General features: G+C 44.1%; 1 protein-coding gene across 11 annotated transcripts in view; it reads right to left on the reverse strand.

Moving 5' to 3' along the window:
* LOC121539417 (transmembrane protein KIAA1109 homolog) overlaps positions 1 to 14,292 on the reverse strand; it is a 142,994-nt gene that overhangs the window by 31,898 nt on the left and 96,804 nt on the right. For 8 of the 11 annotated variants that reach the window (XM_041847908.2, XM_041847901.2, XM_041847903.2 and 5 more), the window contains 17 exons: positions 14,149 to 14,254; positions 13,957 to 14,054; positions 13,659 to 13,847; positions 13,357 to 13,525; positions 13,031 to 13,242; positions 10,347 to 10,430; positions 9,497 to 9,695; positions 9,101 to 9,160; positions 8,670 to 8,896; positions 8,094 to 8,282; positions 4,510 to 4,640; positions 4,285 to 4,408; positions 3,990 to 4,102; positions 3,775 to 3,865; positions 3,169 to 3,222; positions 1,655 to 1,926; positions 1,258 to 1,473 (listed from right to left, as the gene is read on the reverse strand). In XM_041847908.2, the coding sequence (XP_041703842.2) occupies positions 1,258 to 1,473; positions 1,655 to 1,926; positions 3,169 to 3,222; positions 3,775 to 3,865; positions 3,990 to 4,102; positions 4,285 to 4,408; positions 4,510 to 4,640; positions 8,094 to 8,282; positions 8,670 to 8,896; positions 9,101 to 9,160; positions 9,497 to 9,695; positions 10,347 to 10,430; positions 13,031 to 13,242; positions 13,357 to 13,525; positions 13,659 to 13,847; positions 13,957 to 14,054; positions 14,149 to 14,254 (2,534 nt within the window). The remainder of the gene's footprint in view (positions 1 to 1,257; positions 1,474 to 1,654; positions 1,927 to 3,168; positions 3,223 to 3,774; positions 3,866 to 3,989; positions 4,103 to 4,284; positions 4,409 to 4,509; positions 4,641 to 8,093; positions 8,283 to 8,669; positions 8,897 to 9,100; positions 9,161 to 9,496; positions 9,696 to 10,346; positions 10,431 to 13,030; positions 13,243 to 13,356; positions 13,526 to 13,658; positions 13,848 to 13,956; positions 14,055 to 14,148; positions 14,255 to 14,292) is intronic. The other 3 variants (XM_041847910.2, XM_041847911.2, XM_041847907.2) reach the window with 3 other exon arrangements.

The raw sequence follows: 14,292 nt of genomic DNA on the forward strand, positions 1-14,292 counted from the left end.
TGGTGGTGGTAAAGTGGGAGATTTGTACAGGGTAAAAGGGATCTTGAAGAAGGAAGGCTATCACTCCATATTGCAACGCCATGCCATACCCTGTGGAGGGCGCTTGTTTGGAGTCAATTTCCTCCTACAACAGGACAATGACCCAAAGCACAGCTCCAAACTATGCAATAACTATTTAGGGAAGAAGCAGTCAGCTGGTATTCTGTCTATAATGGAGTGGCCAGCACAGTCACCGGATCTCAACCCTATTGAGCTGTTGTGGGAGCAGCTTGACCGTCTGGTACGTAAGAAGTGCCCATCAAGCCAATCCAACTTGTGGGAAGTGCTTCAGGAAGCATGGGGTGAAATCTCTTCAGATTACCTCAACAAATTGACAACTAGAATGCCAAAGGTCTGCAAGGCTGTAATTGCTGCAAATGGAGGATTCTTTGATGAAAGCAAAGTTTGAAGGACACAATTACTATTTCAATTAAAAATCATTATTTCTAACTTTGTCAATGACTACATTTCCTATGCATTTTGCTATATTTCCTATTCTAACTAATTTCATGTATGTTTTCATGGAAAACAAGGACATTTTTTAGTGACCCCAAACTTTTGAACGGTAGTGTATATATATATATAGATTTTTTTTTTAAAGAACTGCAACACTGCTGGGTTTTTCACGCTCAACAGTTTCCCGTGTGTATCAAGAATGGTCCACCACCCAAAGAACATCCAGCCAACTTGACACAACTGTGGGAAGCATTGGAGTCAACATGGGCAAGCATCCCTGCGGAACGCTTTCGACACTTTGTAGAGTCCATGCCCTGACGAATTGAGACTGTTCTGAGGGCAAAGGGGGGCATCATAGAGAATATCATTGTGTTCGTGAGAGTCTCATCTTTCCATAGATTGGTCATATTAGTTTTTTTGGCCAAACAGTTCGGACGCTACAGATGTTTTCGTGAGAAGACCGATTTTCGGGATGTCTCATGGTCTGACAAACCATGAGACACCTTCCACCGCAGATGCGGAAGGCTGCCATTGACGGATGCGGTGGATTGAGACGCAGCCTATGCATATCTCTAGTTTAAACTGACGTATTTTGATGGATATGTTTTATTATTATGCTAATTAGATGTCTGCGGGGCGCGGACATCGACTCTAGGGGATTAATTTAAAGCCTGTAGGTATAATACTTTATGACTTGTCTAGATTATAATAAAGCATAAGTTATTAAATAGTTAGAAGATCCCTAGGGTTCAAGTGCCGTACCTTCTGAAGGAGACATCCTCGTGCTCGGGCTGCTGGGTGGTGGGGTGCAGGACACACTTGCCACTGTCGATCTCCACACGCACGTCCAGCTCAAAGTCGATGTTCCTCTCGGTGACTGAGCTCATGAGGCTGCGGTTGGTGGGTGTGCTGGGCCAGCGCTCACTGAACAGCTGGCTGACAGCGGCGAAGCCCGATGGTTTTCTGTGTGGCGGTTGGCTGCGACAGCAGAACAAACGGGGGTCATGTTTACTAGGCAGGAAAATAGGAGAAAATGTTTTTTTAAATGAAATTGCATGCTTTTTAGTCTAGTAGTAGGTTTAATATGGTTCTGGAAACCGGCCCAACAAATATAAACAAGGACGAGAGAGAGGTGGAAAGGGGAGGGGGGATAACTCACACAGTCCTCCTGAAGTAGCCGGACGACCTCTCGCGGTCAAACTCTTCCTCCTTGTCGGAGTCCTCTGAGGAAGAGGAGGAGAGCTCGTCGCGCCGCATGTCGTCGTGCTGGAAGGGAATGCCAGGTGAGAAGACGGCGGGGGTTGCAGGGGCACTGAACACTGAGTGGGGTCCTTCGCTAACGGATGGGCAATGATGAAGGTGATGAAGATGAGGATGGAGTGGCTCATCAATGGTGATGGATAACAGGTCCATTTCTGTCTCCTCCGGAAACTTCAGCAGAGAACATATGGGAAGGGTTGAGAGGGGGACAGCTAGACTCTTTTAATTAGAAAAGGTCAACATATTGAAAGCGCTCATAAAGCTGTAGCAGATAGCATCCTGCTCAAAGTAACTATGTTCGTGTAGTAATACATTTATCATGGTTGGTTAGCTTGGCATCTTTAAAAACATTTTTGAAACATGGCCAATATCATGGCTATTGCTAGATGTAATGTACATAACTAGAGGCTACAATGTCCAGTAATACAGACTGCTATGTGCTTGAAGTTTATTTTCCTCCCACAGGCAGTGCTCTGGGAGAAGACAGAGGAAAGCGATATGGAGTGAGAGATGAAGAGGATGAAGATAAGGATGAAGACACCTGGGCAGAAAGAAGCTGCAGGACAACGTCTTCTCTCAGGACAGTGGATAAAGCTGATAAACATTGCAACCTCTCACAAAGGACAGTATAGCCATAAACAATCACCAACTAAGAGCAGTTTGCATAAAGTACACATTTTCAAAAAGTAAAGGAAGAAACCTCAATGTTTCCTCTAGTCATGGCTTTGAGGCACAATTATTCTGAGGTTGGCCAAGCTAAGGGTTTAGAGTTTTAGGCTCAGAGGCTCTATACAACCTAAAGGTTTTAAATCCTAGCTACTACGGTTGGCCATGCATAGCTGCTGCAGTTAGAAAAATTGATCTGTGGTTGAAAGAAGTTGATTTGGAGCGACATGGAATTCCATAATAGGATGGGAATGTGTGAATCAATGGCACATTGAAATATAATCTTAAACATTTAGTATATACATGTATAGCACACTATGCAGGCCTACATGCATAAGTCTATCCATATCTACAAAGCCGCAATATCGCCGATGACGTAGCCATGCGGTGAATAATTAGTTTTTTTTGTAACACATAACCAGAAGCAATGGCTGGTAGAAAGCCTTGTTATTACGAGCATATTAGTCCCTACTAACCATATTGCCATTTGAGTTGTATTGTGAGTAAAAAATATTAGCTAGAGTGCACTTGACTTGCTGATCTCTTGCTACTAAAGATGGTAAGGCATGCATCAAACCAACATACATGAGAATCAAGCATTGATTGATACTACTAGCCTATATCTCACCATCCTGTTTTGAATTTCCATGTTTTCAAACAAATCAGTTATTATTAGAGGAAGAAGTGGAAGAAGGTTCTTTTTGATTTTCATTTGTTTGGGATTGTTTTTTATTGTATTACAAATACCTTGAAGACCTCTCCTGGACTGACTGGTCGGTTTGTAGAGTCCTGATTATTAATCTTCAGTTGAACAGAAAGAGAACAATGGATTCCATCCCAAAAATGAAAGCATGGCAACATGTTCAAGTGGGGATTTTGCACTCAAAAGGCACACTTCAAGGAATAATCCACTCCAAAACTCTTGTAATTTGCCGCATCATATGATGCATTTTGCGTCATCATGGTGATGTGGCAAGTTACAATTTACTTTTTGAAAGTCCTACATCTTGAAAACCTGATTGCTCACATGCAAAACATTTTGGGACTGCATCAACAGTGGACTAATTAAGAAAAATACTAAAATATAGTTTTTGAGTGGATTATTCCTTTAACTCTCCCTCAAGCTACAAGTAAGCTGAAAAGCTAACACTTAGCTGCCGCTGACATATCAGAGCGATTCTACAATGTTTAGACACACACAGCCTCAGGTCAAGAGGCCTGTCATAGTGATAAACAAGGACATGGAGGATGAAATGATGCCCTAACTCAATAAAACGCTGTGCAACTGCCATCTTGGAGAATCCAATTGTTATTAACTACCATGAGGATTATTGTCGTCTTTCTATACATTACCGTGTCCTGGATGTTGAAGGTAACTCTTGGTCCAGGGGAGGATGCGTCTACTCTGATGTCCGGCAAGTCATCTACGTCTCCTATTCTGGAACTGAGCGGGAAATTAGGAAAAATAATTTAAATTCAATTCCCAATCCTGATTTTACTGAATTGATACAGAATGTACCCCTAGCCTGCTTGGTTTCAGCTGCGGACAAGAAATTATCTTACAGTACCTTTGGCGTTCCATCCTTTTAAGTGGAGGCCTCCCTGCTGCTGTAGAGATGCTCTTGGAGCGATTATAGCTGGGTTTGTACCCCAGACCCCACTTGTCCTTTAGAGATGCAGCCTGGTGGAGAAGCATACAAACAAGTGATCAGGGTTTATCAGTGCTGGTGTCCTTTCCATTTCAATTCAGATGAATGGAGTTGTAAGTTGCAGGATTTACAAATGGTTTTCAAATAAAGACACTAACAGTCCAGAAGTATTAAGCCCAACAAAAGGGTGGTAGTAAATGCGTAGTGGTCTCACCCTCATGCTGGAGCGTCGTAGTTTCTTGCGGACGTCTCTCCTAATGTCGTTGACGGCCACAGACTCTAGCTGCTGGTAGCGCTGGATCTCCTGGTTGATTGTGCCCTCACTCGCTCCCAGTTTCCTGTGAAAGGAGAACATACAGTATACATTACATGAACTGGAGATGAGTGATCTGACTTCAAGGATTGATCCTTGGTTTTGGTGTTTGACAAGAACTCTTACTTGAGGTCATCAATGACTTTGGCCTGCTCGTTCAGCTCTCTGATGTCCACTATTCTTTTGTTTAACTTCCCTCTTCTTGGATCCAAGATCTGGTTGCCCACTGCCATCTGCCGCCTGAGGTCTATAGTCTCCTGTGGAGTATAGAGGACAAATTACACCCTGTAATTCACATATTACACCCCAGAATGTTTGATTATATGTATAACCTAGATTACACCACAATTAAATAACCTAAATTAGATTACACCTCCAACCTGGGTTATCACGACACAAAACTAAGGTATTAAAGCAATAATTAATTATTACACCAAAGTTACACAGCTACATTTGACATTGTAGTGATTTATCAGACGCTCTTATCCTGAGCGACTTACAGTTAGTGCATTCATCTTAAGATAGCTAGGTGGAAGAACCACATATCACTGGCATAGAAAGTAAAGTTTTTCTCAAAGTAGCCATCAGTAGAGTCAGAGCTAGAAAGGCGGGGGGGGTTTGAGCATATCCTGAAGGTAGGGAGGGGCAGTTCCTCTTGCTGTTCCGTAGGTAAGCGCCATGGTCTTGTAGTGGATACGAGCTAACCACTGGAAGCCAGTGGAGTGTGCGGAGGAGCGGGGTGACATGAGACAACTTGGGAAGGTTGAAAACCAGGCGGCTGCAGAGTTCTGGATAAGTTGCAGGGGTTTGATGGCACAAGCGGGGAGCCCAGCCAACAGCGAGTTGCAGTAGTCCAGACAGGAGAGGTCAAGTGACTGGATTAGGACCTGAGCCGCTTCCCATGTGAGGTAGGATCGTACACTACGGATGTTGTAGAGCATGAACTTGCAGGAGCGAGTCACTGCTTTAATGTTTGCAGAGAACGACAGGGTGTTGTCCAGGGTCACGCCAAGGTTCTTTGCGCTGTGGGAGGGCGACACTGTGGAGTTGTCAACCGTGATGGAGAGGTCTTTGACCGGGAGGAAGAGCATCTCGGTCTTGTCGAGGTTGAGGTAATGGGCCGACATCCAAGTTGAGATATCTGCCAGGCACGCAGAGATGCGTGTCGCCACCTGGGTGTCAGAAGGGGAGAAGGAGAATATTAGTTGAGTGTCATCCGCATAGCAATGATATGAGAGACCATGTGAGGATATGACAGAGCAGAGTGACTTGGTGTATAGAGAGAAGAGGGCCTAGAACCGAGCCCTGGGGACACCAGTAGTGAGAGTACGTGGTGCAAACACAGATCCTGTCCACGTCACCTGGTAGGAGCCGCCTGCCAGGTAGGATGCAATCCAAGAGTGTGCAGAGCCTGAGACGCCCAGCCCTGAGAGGGGGGAGAGGAGGATCTGATGGTTCACGGTGTCAAAGGCAGCGGATAGATCTAGGAGGATGACAACAGAGTAGTGTCTCAACTTTGGCAGTGTGGAGATCCTCCGTGACACAGAGAAGAGCAGTCTCGGTTGAGTGACTCGTCTTGAAGCCTGACTGGTTAGGGTCAAGAAGATCGTTCTGAGAGAGCGATAACGAGAAAGATCAGAGACAGCACGCTCAAGTGTTTTGGAAAGAAGTGATACTATAGTGGTCTATAGTTTTTGACCTCAGATGAGTCGAGTGTTGGTTTCTTGAGGAGGGGAGCAACTCGGGCCATTTTGAAGTCATCAGGGATGAGTTGATGAGGGAAGTGAGGAATGGGAGAAGGTCTGCAGAGATGGTCTGGAGAAGGGAGGAGGGGATGGGGATGAGCGGGCAGGTTGTCGGGCGGTCAGACTGGAGAGAGAGAGAGGGGGGAGAAAGAGATCAAGGCGTAGGGTAGTTATGTGTGAGTGAGACCAGTGGACTTAATAGGCTGAGTGAATAAGTAGTGGATGTCGTCAACCTTCTTTTCAAAGTGGTTGACAAAGTTGTCCGCAGTGAGGGAGGAGGGAGGGGGAGGGGATGGAGGATTAAGGAGGGAGGAGAAGGTGGAAAATAGTTTCCTAGGGTTAGCAGCAGAAGCTTGACATTTTGAGTGGTAGAAAGCTTTAGCGGCGGATACAGAGGAAGAGAAGGTAGAGAGGAGGGAGTGAAAGGATGATATGTCCTCCAGAATTTTATTTAAGCTCGCAATGAGTCACTCAGCCACGGAGCAGGAGGGGAGGGCCGAGCGGGCCGGGAGGAAAGGGGACAGTGTGAGTCATAGGATGCGGGAAAGGGAGGAGAGTTGGGTCGAAGCGGCAGAATCAGGAGACAGGAGGGAGAAGGATTCACCACCTTAGCCAATTATCATGTTATACACACACATAAACAGCAGAAAAATATGCAAAATTTGAGTCACCATCACCATAATACTAGAGACCTTTGGGACTGATTGGTGACCCAATTCTCGGATGAGGGAGTTAACACAACATGTGTAACCAGGTGAAAATAGAACCAGAAGCGCTTAAACCCCACTGAGTCAATTGCTAAGTGACAATATTATTTTTGATATGGGGATGGGCATGAATATTCGAATACTTGCGAGAGTATTCATAAACATAAAAATAAATAATAGGCCTATTTTAACAATTAAAAGGCTTTGTCTAAATTAAATTAAAGTATATATGTGACATTGCTACACACAAGGATATACCATGACATTTTAAATTCTTAATTCAATAAAACAAACTTTTGAATTTAGTTTTTATAACATGCACCCCATAAAAACACAGTGTAGCCTACATGGGTTTGTTATTGTCAGCCAATCAAAGTGGCAAGCAACGTGGGAGATCTCTAATCAATGCAAAATGGGAATTGAAATTACGTAAATAAGCTAAATGAGAAGTAGTAGGCTACAACGAGCAACCATCAGCAACCATTATGTCACGGAATCAGCCGAGGCTGCTCCTCCTCCTTGCTCGGGCAGGCTTCGGCGTTCGTCGTCCCCGGAGTACTAGCTGCCACCGATCTATGTTTCTGTGTTTGACTTGTTTTGTCTTGATTGTGTACACCTGTTTCCTATTATGTTGTATTGTATTCCCTATTTAACCCTCTGTCGTTCATTGTGTGTTGTGTGTGATTGTTCTCGTCATTTTCGGCAGTTGCTAGTGTGCGGGTATTCCCCTTCCTGTTTGGAGGTTGTTTTGTATTCTGGTTACTTTGTTAGTAAAGTATCGTTTCCAGTCGCTCGGTGTCCTGCGTTTGACTTCGCCTACCTCATTCACGTCGTACTTTGACACATGAATCTCAATGAAGTTGTTGTAGACAAGGATGGGAAGTGCAGCAAAATAGCCTCAATTAAACTCAATTGCTGCAAGAAAGCAGAGCGGCACCTCTCTCCCCAAGTCACGCAGGCTACGCAGCAAGCCATTTCCAAAGTTACAAAAATTTTAATTTAACATGCATTTCAATTATCCAGATATCCCTAAAAAATGTAATAATATTATTCGAATTGTGAACTTGATTCAAATGTCCATCCCTAGTTTGCCGTTAGTTTCTTCTCCAAATACACAATTGTGTCACTTAGCAATTGAAATCCATTCTGCAGCTTGAAATCTGGACAATAAAGCCTTAATGTCACCCTTAGCATGATTAACGGGCCCAGAAGACAGGAGAATAGAGTGGGGCAGTTGAGGATGGGCTACAGTACATACACATCCCCAGGATAGGGGTCTGGGAGCCCTGGCCCTGTTCCCTCTGGACTGGGGAGGGGCATAGTCGTTTAGGTAGTCGCCTGGTACCGAGACACTCTGGACACTGGGGCTTTTCAGGCCCAGTATGCTGTTTACCAGCCGCGTCCTGAACGTGAGCCTGGGGCTGCTGCACTCTCCCTCTGGGCTCCCCTGCAAGCAATGGGATGGATACGCCCAAGACAAGGTTCAACTGGGTGCATGGACTAAGTCACTTGGTTAGCTTTTAGTGCTGTCACAGTGGCTGTAATGGGTTGACATGGTTTGAACAGACATGCAGTCTTGACACTCAGTGCTTTTTTACATTCTTGACACACAGTCAGGGATTTTACACACGCACACAGAGCAACAATAATCTCTAACACAATCATAGTGGTTTAAGAGTCTTTTAAATCATCTCGTGGTTGTACTGCAACAGAATCACAGGCATTAAACTCACAGGACACGAACACACTCAAAGTTATACAATTCATATGTTCAAAGTGATACACAAATATTCAGCATGGTTATCATGGTTAGGGAAAGACTGAAAAGACTGACCAAATGGATGGTGGGTGACATGGTGTCGGCCTCATCCTCATCAGACAAGTTGACCATGTTGATTGAGTTGAGGTCAGCGATGTCATCCGCATTCTCCTCTCCAGTCAGCGAGGTCAGTGTGTTGCCTAGGGCATTGAGACGCTTGCCAATGTTGGGGTCCATGTGGACGTCGATACCACACATTTTCCACAGCACGTTCAGCGCCCAGGTGCCTGCACTGCTGCTTTCTGATGGTCGCACATGGAGGGAGAAATAATATTTTCCAACACTAAATCCATCTATCACTCACTAGAATACAAAGATCTTGTTCACAAAGAAGTAGAAAACAGCTGTGCTGTGTTTTGGATAACAGCTTGACAACGTTCACAGTCAAACTAACCCCTTTCATAATATACACAAGGTTTAATGCCCATTATCAGTGAAGTACTTACCTGCAGAAGGCTGGCCTGTGGTTCTGGAGCACACTTCATATGTGCCATCTGGAACAACACCTACAAAATCAACACATTCAAATATTACATCAAAAAGAGGACCGGCACCGTGTAGGGGACCACACTGCAGGAAGTTAGGCACATGTACAGCTTAAGTAGGGTGGAATATCAAAAGGCATTGGTCCCTTTGGTACTCAATATCTTGGTGAAGCTGAAGACTTTCCCTATGTTGTTTTATGTACTTAATCTTTATAAAGTAATCTTCTGATGTTAAACTTAAAACCTCAGCTTTTCCAGGCCCAGCTCTTATAGACAAGCCGGCCCATTTTCTGATTTCATGCATTTTCAATCCCAGTCTGTATGTAAAAGCCAACATCTCACGGTCCAATCACTCACAGGCGTTCATGATCATGTCTCCTCGGATCTCAGGCTTCCAGTCGTCCCAGGAGGTCTCAAAGCCCTCAGCGAAGCGGATGCAGAAGTTCTTGAAGTGGCCCTTGCTGACCAGCGACTCAGAGGAGCAGGCGGTGATCAGCGTGCTCTCGATGGTCAGCACCAGGGCCGAGCCCGTGTCAAAGTCAATGCTGTGGTTGGCCTGTGAGGATCGAGGTTTAAGGGTGGATGGGGGAGTAAGATGTTAAAGTTAGGTTACTGGTAAGTCTAGCACAGGGATAACATTAAGGTTAAGAGTCAGTCGTGTGTTAGGAATAGGTGAAGTGTTACGGTAACATTTTATTTGACGGTCTGTTTATAAACATTAACTAGTTTGTTAACAATTAAACTCAACACACATGTAAGGCTTGTTATTTATCCATGTATCATATTATGATTACAGGTGTTTGTAATAATTCATGAAATTATATGAACATATGCACAAGTTTGCTGCTTGAAACCTAATAATTTAATGGTTTACTAATGGTTAAAAACTATTTAATAACGGTTTTAAGCATCATATTGGCCAACCTTTAAATAAAGTATATTACTTAGGAATAGGAAATGTGCCTGTGTGTAATGTTGACCGTAAAGGTGAGACATTCAACCAGTCAAACCATTTCAAGCTTCATTAAAGTTATGTCAGTTGTCTCAATTAAATTGTTGGTTGTTCACTGCCATAACCTGTTATGTCAGCATTGTGTCAAGATTGCGTCACAAACACTTATAACAGGTTGCTACAAGTAAAACAGTAATAGACCGTTGAATAACATCACACAAGTGTTCACAAGAGATTGAATAGATTGTAAATTACTTTTCGTGCATATTTTTGCGGGCCTACAGATCTGCTGGCCCCAGCTTCAGAGCGGATGCCTTCGAACCCTGGTATATGTCCTTTCTATGGAGATAAGAGATACAATTATAACTTTCACTAACTTGTAAGAGAAACCACTAGGGACTGTGGATGTAGTCAAATTCCAACTTTGACCTAATTTTGGCCTAATTGTATCTATTCAGCTACATACTACTGCAGCTAGCTACACTTTATTAGGTACACCACCCCTTTCACGAAAATGGTTCGCTCCTAAAGCAGGCAGACAGGCATTGAGGCATTCAGTTACTGTTTGATTGAACGTTAGAATGGGCAAAACGAGTGACCTAAGCGACTTTGAGTGTGGTATGATCGTCGGTGCCAGGCGCGCCAGTTCCACTATCTCAGAAACAGCCAGCCTCCTGGGCTTTTCACGCACGACAGTGTCTAGGGTTTGCAGAGAATGGTGAGACAAACAAAAAACATCCAGTCAGCGGCAGTCCTGTGGGCGAAAACAGCTTGTTGATGAGAGGTCGAAGGAGAATGGCTATTGTAGCAGACGACCACACAAGGTTCCACGATTGAGGAGTGGAAAAACATTGCCTGGTCCGATGAATCCCGGTTCCTGTAGCGTCATGCTGATGGCAGAGTCAGAATTTGGCGTAAGCAGCATGAGTCCATGGCCCCATCCTGCCTGGTGTCAACGGTTCAGGCTGGTGGCAGTGGTGTAATGGTGTGGGGAATGTTTTTCTGGCACTTGTTAGGTCCCTTGATACCAATTGGGCAATGTTTCCATGACCCAAAGAATTTAGGCTGTTCTGGAGGCATCGTGGGGTCTGACCCGGTAATAGATGGGTGTACGTAATAAACTGGCCACTGAGTGTATATACATTTACATTTACATTTTAGTCATTTAGCAGACGCTCTTATCCAGAGCGACTTACAGTTAAGTTGTTAACATGCTCTACCAACTGAGCTACAGGAGGCATTTTTGTCATTGTTGTTGAGGACCCCTCCTTTCCTTTGTTTGCTGAAGGCCCACCTGAACTCCAGGCTGTGTTAATATAGTGAGATATATATATATATATATACACATACACACACACACACACACATACACATACATACATACAGGGCCCACCTGAACTCGTAACTATTTTAATAAACTTTCATATTTGCATTCTGTCTCTGTTGTTCATTCATTAAGCTGTCCTCAATTGAACTTCCTGAATGGATCCAAACCCTGCTGTACAGTAGCTTTTACATCATGATATGTAAGGCTAGTCCTTGTTTCCCCCTTCCACAGCAGAGGTTTCCTCCTCCTCCTCTTCATCACTGATACTAGTGAAGTCCTCCTCACTCTTTACCTCTGCAGCTAGGTCCTCCTCAGGAAGTGAGCTGTGGCGTCTCTTCTTGTGTCTCCCAAGACTCTGAGAAGTGGTGAAGCTCTGGCCACATTCGGCACAGCTGGAAGATTTCTCTCCTGTATGAACTCTATTGTGTATTTTAAGGTCTGATGATCTTGTGAAACCCTTCCCACAGACAGAACAGCTGTACGGTTTCTCTCCTGTGTGTGTTGTCATGTGTCTTTTCAGATCAAATAACCGTTTCCAGTCTTTCCCACATACAGAGCAACTGTATCTCTGAGCTTTGAGATTCCCCTGGGTTTCTTTAGGTACTCCTGATGTAGAGGCTCTCCCCTCCTTGTCAGAACTCTTGTTGAGACGATGAAGATCCCAACCAACTTTTTCTCCATCTGAATGAATCAGACCACCAACTTCCTCCTCCTCATCTTCTCCCTCCATCCCTCCTTCAATTGTAACAGGGTTTTGAAACTCAACAGGTGGTGAACCAACATGAGTTTTCTGGTGTCTCTGAAGTTTTTGAGAACTAATGAAGCGCTGTCCGCGTTTAGCGCAGCTGTAAGGTTTCTCTCCTGTATGATCTTTGTGGTGGACTAAAAGGTCTGCTGATCTTGCAAAACTCTTCTCACAGACAGAGCAGGAGTAAGGTTTCTCTCCAGTGTGTGTCCGGAAATGCTCCTTCAAGTAACGTGCTTCAGAAAAACTCTTCCCATATAGCCAACTATATTTTAATAAAGTCACTGAAGTTATTCAAATTCACCAAACTACTACTAGTATATACTCATTCTTCTATATTTTGTGTTTTTATAATTGGTTCTGATTCAAATGAAGCATTGCGACAAAAAATTGTTGTAAAGAAGAATAACCCATTTGAGAAAACTTTGGATCAGCTCTTTTGCGAACGAGATGACCCATGATTTGACGATTACTCACACTGTGTGCCACTTTCAGACAAGCATATTTCTTACAATTTAGCTCATATCAATGTAACACACATAAACAGTTTCAGGACAAGGTCTGATAAAAAAAAATAGGTCTACGGGTCAAAGACAAAATTGAGCACCGTCAGGGTTTGGGTAGTAAAATACACTGAAATGTAATAACTATTATTTGTTACATGTAAAACTATTCTTAGGAGCATTGTGTGTCCAAGACGTGTGCCCTCTTTCTCTATAAGCCCGACATGTATTAATATACAGTACTTAAAAATTATATACCATTTTAACATGCCACATTGCAAAGGCTTTCTACCTAAAACATTTGTGTGCAAAAAAATTGCCCAAATTGTTAACATCATTGTTAAGATCATCATTCTCCTCCTACCAGTGAGGTGTTCGTGATGGGCAAACAGATTCCAAGGTCGTTGACGGTGAGCTGCAGGAACAGGGTGCTGAAGGCCTGGGCTGAGGTCTGTTGGATGCCCGGCAGCTTGTCCACCACCTCCTTGGTGGCCATGTGGATGTCTTTGTTCAATGCCAGACGCTGCTCGTTCCAGTTGTCGTAGGCCGCCTTGTAGTTCAGCCAGAAGAGCACAGCTGCAACGAGAAGGGAAACAGTGATGACGTTTTCTATGACGATTTTGTTAGGGAGGTTATACAATTTAGAACATTTTATTCTGAGAATTTGAAAACTTAGTCTACTATTAAGACCTCTGTCAAAGGCCACAGGCTGAGCAAAGACGATTGGCCGGTTGAGAGTGATGAGTACTGCCTCTTTGTCCGAGGAGCCACTGATCTCCTCCTGAAGGGCGTTCCGTAAGCCAATACGAGTGCGGAAGTAGGCCACCTGGTGGAAGTCTGAACCCGCCTCCTCGTACACCTGTGGAATAAAGAAATAGTTATAACTCCCAAAACAGGGGCAGACACAGTACTTTATTGATCCTCAAAGGAGGAATCTGATTGCAGCAGCTAATGGAAACAAACACAACCTATATTGATTTGCTGTAGCCTACCTGATGCTTGACTATTTGGCCCAAGGCGAGGTTAAGGTCCACTTGGCACTTCCCAAACAGTTTGAGGTAGCTGCTGCTGCCGCCAGGCTGGGCTTTACACTGGATCCTGTTGGAGAGCTCCAGCTCTATCAGCCCTGTCTCGAAGCGCACCGCTCTCATGGATGGAGTGGTGGCTGTCATCTGGATACCCTGCAAATCATAAGAATTCAGGAAAAAGTCATCCGTTCCATTCCTGCACACAAGCAATAAGTAACAAGAATGTAAACTGCAGCACATTTCTTGTTTTAAATACTGATACCTTAAACATCAGACTGAGTGAGTAGAGCAGAATCTTGGGCTTGTCAGCATCTGTTGAGATGTCATGCTCATTCCACAGAGGGATGGGCTGCTCTCCTCCTGCATAGACAAACATTTAACCCAAAGTGTCTAAGCAAAATACTGAAACACAACAACAACTTTCAGTGTCTTTGTGTTATACAGCGGGACAGACCTGATACTTTCTGGATGACCTCATTGACTTCCTTCATGAAAACCTTCTGCAGGAACACCAGGTGGTTCAGGAGGTCCGTGGTGAGGTTGTGCTCAAAAGAACCAATCTAGGTGAAGGGGGATTGAAATCAATGAAAATAACAGA

The sequence above is a fragment of the Coregonus clupeaformis genome, chromosome 25 (genome assembly GCF_020615455.1).
Source record: "Coregonus clupeaformis isolate EN_2021a chromosome 25, ASM2061545v1, whole genome shotgun sequence".
In the NCBI taxonomy this organism is placed as follows: Eukaryota; Metazoa; Chordata; class Actinopteri; order Salmoniformes; family Salmonidae; genus Coregonus; species Coregonus clupeaformis.